The 9,077-nt window shown below is 39.4% G+C and overlaps 1 protein-coding gene across 3 annotated transcripts in view; it reads left to right on the top strand.

Moving 5' to 3' along the window:
- Nucleotides 1-9,077, top strand: part of IMPG2 (interphotoreceptor matrix proteoglycan 2) — an 86,096-nt gene that overhangs the window by 28,577 nt on the left and 48,442 nt on the right. For all 3 annotated transcript variants that reach the window (XM_042456141.1, XM_042456140.1, XM_042456139.1), the window contains exons 4-5: nt 2,719-2,750; nt 2,849-2,872. In XM_042456141.1, coding sequence (XP_042312075.1) covers nt 2,719-2,750; nt 2,849-2,872 — 56 coding nt within the window. The remainder of the gene's footprint in view (nt 1-2,718; nt 2,751-2,848; nt 2,873-9,077) is intronic.

Here is a 9,077-nt window from a genome sequence, read left to right as displayed (position 1 = left end):
CTGCCGTAGCCCTTTGGAGCATCATGCTGAAGAAGATTGTAAATAGAGTTGGAGCGAGAACACAACCTTGTTTCACACCATTAGTTATTAGAAAGGGCTCTGAGAGAGCGTTGCCATATCTGACTTGACCTTGCTGGCCTTCATGTAGCAGGATAATCATTTTGAGGAATTTGGGGGGGGGGCATCCTAGTCGTTCCAGGATCTGTCACAGACCTTTTCTACTCACAGTGTCGAAGGCTTTGGTGAGGTCGACAAATGTTACATAGAGTCCTTTGTTCTGCTCCCTACATTTCTCTTGCAGTTGTCTAAGGGCAAATACCATATCTGTAGCACTCTTATTAGCGCTAAAGCCGCATTGGCTTTCAGGGAGAACATACACACATATATATATTCCTAAAAAATGAGTTGCCCTGAAAGTTGCCCTGAAAGTGAAAGCAACACTGAAAGGAAATGGAGGAAAATTGCAGCGATGCATCATGGGAAATTTGAAACCAGGGGGTTTGCAGTGGTGTGCCAGAGCAGAAGCAAAGTTGCATTCCACACCAGAACAATTCAGAGTGAAATCAAAGTGAACTTGAAAGTGAATTCTGTGAATTCACTTTTTCCCCACACTTTATCTTAGCCGAAAGGCTGAGAAGCAATTAACTTTTTTCTGAATTCATCAAAATGAGGAGTCGCTTTGGATTCACTGCGGAGGCGCCACGGAAGGAGTGCCCATAGAAAGGAATCGCGTCTGATAACACATTCACGTTATAATGTGAATTCACATTGTTGGATCGCAGTCATGTTGGATCTGAGCTGCAAAAAGCTGTAAAAATCTCCGTATGATAAACATCACTGATACTTAGAGTTGGGGAAAAGGCAAAGCTCCCCAGGCATAAGGGTTACACAGTGTTAGGACCAGTGCTGTTCAGCAGCAACATAACAAAAAATGAAGGCTAGTGTAGCTTTTTCTACCACTGCGTTATCCAAACCAGCTGCAAGGATTTGGACCAATCCTCCAACCTTTCCACTTTTCTGTCCATTACTGCCAAGGAATCCTCTTACTCTGCTCTTCTGGAGATGCATTACTTCTAAGGAGCACTCGTGTCTCATACATGTTGTCCTAGGGACTCAATGTGCTAAAACAAGCCAGTTTTTAAAAATTAATTACAGTTAACAAGTCTGTTTCTAAAACAGAATGACCCCAAGATGCACTCCTTCAGATTCCTCTTAGCCTGCACCCTAAATCTCTAGTCTGTAGGTTTTTTGGTCTCAGAGCTGCGGCACAACCAAAACATCAATGCTCACATTCACACACACACACTTTGTTCTATAAACTGCATTTGTGGGGTGGGGAACCATCATTCAGTATAGTTACCTAGATATAGACTTTGACTAGACAAACCTGAGATGTGAATATAATCCAGGGTGGTTCATGGGATATTAACTTTAATTTTGGATTCTAATAGACCCTACTGTAACTGTTGTCACTGCTTGCTTCCACTGTAGCTGCTAATTCACATTTAATGCATTTAATGCAAAGTGGGTAATGTGGGTGGTAAGCGCAGCAAGTTGAGTTATAGGAAGCAGGTGTGTGTGTGTGTGGGGGGTTTGAATGCACTTCCTATACATTTAGTGAAAACTGTGAAGCATAATTATTTTCTACACAAAATTCCTCATAGTTTTGCATTTGTGATACAATTATTAGATTCAAAGTTTTCTTTTAAATACTTGCAAATCATAACTGGTAGGCAATGCTATTGTAATGCAGACATTTAGAAAATTGTTGCTCCCTGGCATCAGATCCTTAGTTATTCTAGATAAATGTTATAGTTCATTTCCTACACTCCAAGTATATTTACTCTTTCCCAAAGATGTTCCCAGAAGCTATATAATTATAAAGCCTACTCCTCAAAGTGTTGAAAAAGGAGAGCTGTATTAGCAAGAGATGAAATTTATTTCAGTTGTTTTAAATAGACATTTAGATTTTAGAATTCATTCCTTCAGTGTGTAAAGAAAAGACATTCATTTTGTGAACAAGCCAAATGTTTTTTTAAAGACTCTGAAGCATATTTTATTTTAATCTGCACTAGCATTTAATCAGTAATAACATTAGAAACCAACATTTTCAAATGAGAGGGGTAGTGGCGGAGGCAGGGGTTGACTGATTTAACTGTTCCTAGTCTGGTTGGGACACATTAGTTAACAAACCACATCCTTTTAGTGATATCCTTTCAATTCTGCTTGTGGTCTGGAAATATTTAAATAGAGTTTAAACTCATTATCAAGACTGTACATACTTTCACAAAGAACACAAAGAATACAGGTTTGTCTCTTGCGTTTCCCCCCCTTGAAGTTCCAAATGTAACATGCTCAGAGTGTGGCAAATGACCTTTCAATATAAAGTCTAAATAATCACATCCAACACATGGCTGCTGAATGTTAATAATCCAGTGGGTTGATGTGTTCCTCTACTCTGAACAGTATGGCCTTAAGAGTATGGTCAACAACTTTTCTATGTGTAGCCTTCCTCAACCAGGGACCCCCTCCAGATTTGTGGCTGACTGTAACTTCTGTCATCCATAGCCATGATGGGAATTGGTGTCTATCACATCTGAAGAGCACTACATTACTAGAAAATGATGGGAGTGCAATTTGAAAGGGTGAAAAATATAACTTTTGAAATTTCAAAACGCAGTTCCTTACTTAGAATTTGATTTTCTATTTTCCCCCTAGAAACTGTCTTATGCTAAAGAAGCAATGGGTGGGTGAGTATCTACATTGTCCTTTATTTTACGATACATTGTGAGAGATATGAAGCACAATTTCATTCATTTATACATCTTTTATTCTGATTTCTTGTCAGTTCCTGCAATGATTGGTCCTGTGGGTAAGTCACTTTTGCTATATTTAAGCTTCACAGACCTGTCTTTTCCCTGCCATGACTTACATTCACTTTATTTCAATAATCCATGTAGGATCTTTAAAAAAAATTAATATCTTTCAGAAGAACCCATGTGTTTTATCAGAGATTCAGACAAACTGAAGAGCCTGCATGGAGGTTTCAAACCAGGCCCAGCCCTGATGCTTGATTGTGCTTTATGCTCAATATTTATTTATTTGCCTACTTGAATTTAACACCATGCTGCATGCTTCTGCATGAAATGTCTTAATTCACTGATGCCTTGTGTTCTGAACTGGAGTAAGAGAACATGGCTCCTCTGGTTTGATTTGTTAATTACAACAACAAGAAGAAAACCTATAGAAGGATTTAAATAGTTCAGATAGAAAGAGACATTCAGACATTTGACTTGAAGTTTTATCATTTCTTATCTATGAAGGAAGAAATTAGAAGAAATTTATTCTGCTAATTGGTGTTTGATAAGGAACCCTTCAGTTTTGAAATAAAAAGCTGTGTAGCTCATGTCCTGCACCCAAAGAAATTTTGGCAATGTCTTTTTTGGATAGCAGCCCCTCTTCCACATACCAAATTATTTTTTAAAAAAACCTAGTAGGATTTTCAAAAGCAATTTGCGATATAGCATGGAGGTCTGCTATTCAAAGGAAAACATTTTAAAAATTCTTACCAAATTAGGTTTAAGTCTGCAGACCCACCTGGAAATTCTTGGGATGCCTGCCAGTATATTACACATAGGGTGCACAGCTGCCATTGACCATCATTACAAGTAAATTATTTGCCAGTAGGTTGAAGTATTAATGTCTAAGATAATGCACAGATAACATAAACAACTCTTTAAAACAAAATCTAACTGTTTTTATAAAACAATTGCATAACCATAGTAGCAATAAAAATATGAAGTTACAGAATTTGACAAGTTTAGGCACTAGACTAAATTAAAAGCAGTGTTCCAGAACCAAAGTACATGTTGTTTTCCACACACAACTGAATGTTTTGCCCTTTTTCTTCTTTATAAATTCTCTCAAAGTTTCAGGGAAAAGAAACCTAGGTGGGTTACAAACCGCCACTAACGACGCACTCCGTGCGTGTTAGGGTTAGGAAGGGGCGTGTGAGGGTTAGGAAGAGTCACCCCTTCCTAATCCACCCCGGCCCCAACACACGCAGAGTGCATCATAAATGGCGGCGCCCATCCATTTTGACATCTTGGACGCTGTGCGTCCAGATGTGTCGCGGCGGAAGTGATGCCACGAGGGCGCGCTCCGCCCCTCACGGCACCACTTCTGTGTTTTGAAAAGGAGCGCCATTTCGGTGCTCCTTTTTCGCTGCGCGGGGAAGCCTCGCGGTCTGGCCTCTGGGGCTTCCCTACGCAGCGAATGGCGGCGGCGGGAAAACGGCCCCTTGAGGGCCGTTTGTAACCCGCCCTACTCAGTTTCCCCCTGCTACATGCATTGTTCTATATAATGCTAAAGAAGTTATCTGTAAATCAAATTGGTTGGGGCATTAATCAGGGGAATGGATTCACTTAGATATCTTCTTATGTTGCTGAGCTTGCTTCTCCTATCATATGTGTTTATAGTACTATAGAAACTATTCAGCATCTATATTGCTAATGCACCTTAAAGGTATATTGTAAGTGTGTTTACTCAGGGGAAAACCCCACCACCACTGATTTTCTTCCATGAGAGTCCACATGAGATTTCAGTTTGAATGTCATAAACGTTTGGACTAAAATAACATTCTGTTTGCCATGCCAGATTACCATGGTCTCATAAGTCTTTGCATTTGACAAGTTTGTTGTATGCTTTAAGTTGTTTCTGTCTTATAGAGAACCTAAGATGAAGTTGTCAGATTTGTTCAGAAGAGATTTGTCTTTTGCCTTCCTCTGAGGCTGAGAGAATGTGACTTGCCCAAGGTCACCCACTGGGTTTCCATGGCTGAGTGGGGTCTTGAACCCTGGTCTCCCAGAGTCCTACTCCAACGCTCAAACCGCTACACCAAATTGGCTCTCTACTGTTGAAAAATACTTCCAGGTTAAATTGTTGATGGAAGATCGTGTCATAATTTATTGCTCAAGCCAATCTGTTGTGCATTAGTACATAGCAATCTACTCACCCTAATAGAATTTTTCAAAAAGACAATATAGATTTAGCCCAGACAGTTTTAGAGTAGAAATATTGGGCAGAAATAGTGGAGCAGAGTTAGGTTTTCAGAGACAACACACTATAATCACAGCACATGGTAATATGGGATAGCCATTCCGTTTTACTTTTTGGTGATAAACAACAAAAGAATATAAGTAATCTACACTCTCCTGAAAGTACAGACAGTACATGTGCACTTCTGTATTGCTGAAGCAAATTTAAGAGATAAATTGTTGTTGTTTGAAAAGTTATATAAGACTTGCAGGGGCCCTGACGGAAAATTCTGTGAATAATTTGTTGCTATTTATTGCCTGCTTATTCCTGGGATAATGGCTTTTTAAATCTGATGTGTGTGAAAATGTTAATTGAGATTGTGCAATTTTCACACAGTTTTCACTGTTTAACCTCCTAATTTTCCCCATGTGATAAAATCCTGTATTTAAATGCTGAGAGCTAACTAATGATGTCAGCCTTCATGCTTGAAGGATAAAAAGAAAAGAAAAAGAACCACATGGTATCTGCACTCCCCTATAGTTTAGAGCCCATGGATTATTGGGTTTTGGGGTAGTTTTTTTTGCTTTGTTTTTTAAATGAGAGGTAAAAATTAGAAGAAATAAAGTTATGTTGACCAAACAAGCCAGGAATAATATTAACTTGTAAAGACTGCAGCAACCCAGAATCCAGGGTTTGGAGGACACATTAAATGGAACATCTTTGTTTGTTTGTTTCCTGGCTTGCACTTCGCACCTGTAGGAGGAGACAGGTGGGAGTAAAGGGACTACAGGCACTAGCATGTAGCTACCGTAATTCACAGTCCTGCTGGATCTAGCTTTCCAGTCCATATGCATGTCAATATTATTTTCATAGATTTCATCTTTCCTCATTAGTCCAGACTATTCTGCCTTGATGTTGCCTTAGCACTACTTCTTCCAAAATATACCATAAGCATTTCCTTTATAGTCCAGGAAAATAGAGCCCACAGTCTTGGGCTTGGAATCATTTGATCCCTTGATTTCTTCTGTTCTATGCCTAGTCATGCCTTTATATTAACTTCAGCATCCAATCCACTATTGCTGTGGTAACATAACAAACTTCATTGTAAATACTGTTTAGCAAGAATCAGAAGAAATTCCTGTCCTTCAACAGTATGGTTTTCTGTTTGGCTTTTCTCCCCTTGAGCCTGGAAAAAAGCCCAAAGTAAAACTGGTCATTTGTGGTTATATGTGTGGCTTGTTCTACCTCACTGGTTTTCACATTTTTCCATGTTCCTGAAGCCAGAAGAAATACTAAATGAAGCTGCACCACAGGGCCATAGACATTAATTCAGCTAGATTTGTTTCTGACCATTAGTCTGAGAAAGCAAGATTGTGACAGAAACTCACAGCCTTCCTTTCATTTCTTTCATATGTGGGAGGTAGAATGAACATCACTGAGACAAGAAAAGATGGGGACATTACTATATATGAAAGTGTTGTAGTTACTCTTGTCTTATGTAAGGCCAATCTGGAACCTTCAGTTTGTTTGGAATGCAGTGAGATAGGCTGGAGAGAATCCAGGTGGTGCATTTCCCCTGTGTAATAACTCATCATGATCATGACTGCAATTTTTGCAGGGTCACACAATGATGGCAAAGGAAAGCAGATAAAATTATAATTGTCATCATTAGGAAAGGGAAGCTTCCTAATTAGGTGGGGGATGAGGACCTTGGAAACAGTCCTCAAACTCTGTGAAGACTGGCTTGGACAATTGTCTGTTCAGTGGTAGCTTCATGTAAAGCACATTGCAGTAGTCTAAGTGGAATGAAACTGTTATTCACTCTCAGTCCAGTCCCTCCAATGCATGAATTAGTGTGAGTAATTTTGCCCTCCTAACTGGCAAACCAGTTGAAGCTGGCCTCAGGCAATACAAGCCATAGAACCCACCATGACTTCCAATAACAGAGAAGCTTATTGCTTTGGCCAATAAGCCAGCTTACTTCTTCTGGCTTCGGTTCTGTATCCAGGATACCTCTGGACGTTATAACTAAATCGCCGCTTGGATGCATCCCGGTTCAGTCTGCAATTTTTCAAAGTCGGGGAGCTTCCGACTTAAAAAATTGGCCGGCTGTGTGAGCCTTTGACCCGGGATGCATCCAGGCGGCAGCATCCCATGTAGATCAGTGGCAATTTGGTTATGATAATATCTGGGGGCATCCCAAATCCACAACTGAAGTCAGAAGAGGCAAGTTGGCAAGCCGTCTTATTGGCCAAAGCAATAAGCTCCAGAAATAGATCTAGGAGTTCTTCCTTCAGTGATAACAATAACTTTGCTTTCCACCCTTAACATATGCCTCCTGTTGCTATCTCACTGCCTGTGTGTACAAAATTCAAATGTAAGGGGTGTGCAAAGAAATAATCTTGGTAGCTTCCCCATAGCTATGGAACTCTGGTGGTGCCCAGGTGATGTAGTAGTTAAATGACTGTACTGCAGCCACTCACTCTGAAACCACAATGTTGTGAGTTCAGTACCAGCCAGGGGCTCCGGGTCGACTCAGCCTAGCATCCTTCCATTGGTCGCTAAAATGAGTACCCAGCTTGTTGGAGGCAATTAGCTTACTTGTAAACCACTTAGTACATTGGTAAGTGGTATAGAAATGTTATTGCTATTGCTATTGGTAACTCCCACTCCCAGAGGACCACCAAAGTCAAGCTGTGCCCCTCCTCCCCAGCTCTTTAGGCTGCCATTTAGTGACTGAGATTCAGTAGATGTGAGCTAAGTTTCAATGTGTATGTGTTGTTGTTTCTTGTTATTATCTAGGTCAAGCCCCAAAAGGCGAAGGTTAAGAATTTAAAATACTGAAGGCAGTACTGAAGGCTGAACCATCTTTCAGCAGTTTAAAGCTGTTGAGAGATGTGTTAATTGAGAATCCAAATAGTTCTGCCACACAACAGATAGCAAGGCACTTTTAAGTAAAAGTTGTGTGTCCAAATGGATATTCAATCCTGATGTTTTGACATGAAGTAGAGACATACACATGCATATACAGTGAACTGTAATACTACCCCATTTAATTCTTGTGCAAGTTACTGCACTTAAAGTATCCCCCAATATGTATCTGTTGCAATCTCATATCAGTCATATCAATCTCATTTCCTATCAGGTATTTTTAACCAATTTTTGTGAGCTCTGATAAGAGTTCTTCTTTTTAATTAAAATTGCTAGGATATTGTGTGTATAACAATATTAGTGGCACTGTACCAACTTGTTTTTAGAAAAATCACTTTCACCACAATTTGAATGTCAGGATTCTATGCTGTGGAGAAGTTTCCACTTACAAACCTTTTGAATGGGAGAATGTATGCCCAATAACAATTCCTTTTGAAAAATGCCCTGATAGGTAGTGATTCACTCATTGATTAATATTTTCTGCTGCCCAGATCCACAGCTTTATTTCATATCAGAAAGCACTGATGTACAAACAATTACAGATGTGTAGTAGTGAGGAAACAGCCATATAGTCATACTAAATGCCACTACAATTGTCACACCTGTAACTAAACAGAAATGTGAACTATATTGACAAACATCAAAATTTATGATGCAAAATTCAATATGGGTTTGGTTTGGATTTCTTAAAGATCACATCAGTTTGTCCTTAGAACTTTTAATTCTGAATAGTTTCCTACCAGGTTTATAGCTCTGCACTATTTTACATAACCTGATATTTACCATTTAAAAATAATAATTGTCATGTTTTAGGAAGAAGAGGGGTAACTCAAAAAAACTATTTGTCAAACATGAGCCATTTTTCCTGTAGTACAAACAATTTAAAGTAATTTTAAAAGGCATGTTTACAATGCAGTGCCTTCAGAACTGGAACATGTGCACCCAAGTGCCAGAAGCCTGGATTCCATTTCCAAGGCTGAAATGTCAATATGTTTTCATTTTCATCCAATTAATTGAAGGCCTGGGATTCTTCCCAAGTCCAGACATTTCAAGGAACAGTGAACTGGCATTGCAACTAGGGAGTTGGGAATGTATTTATACGTCAAAGA

Source organism: Sceloporus undulatus, chromosome 3 (genome assembly GCF_019175285.1).
Source record: "Sceloporus undulatus isolate JIND9_A2432 ecotype Alabama chromosome 3, SceUnd_v1.1, whole genome shotgun sequence".
In the NCBI taxonomy this organism is placed as follows: domain Eukaryota; kingdom Metazoa; phylum Chordata; class Lepidosauria; order Squamata; family Phrynosomatidae; genus Sceloporus; species Sceloporus undulatus.
The sequence above is the reverse complement of the archived record's forward strand: the minus strand, read 5'-3'. Positions and strand labels throughout refer to the sequence as shown.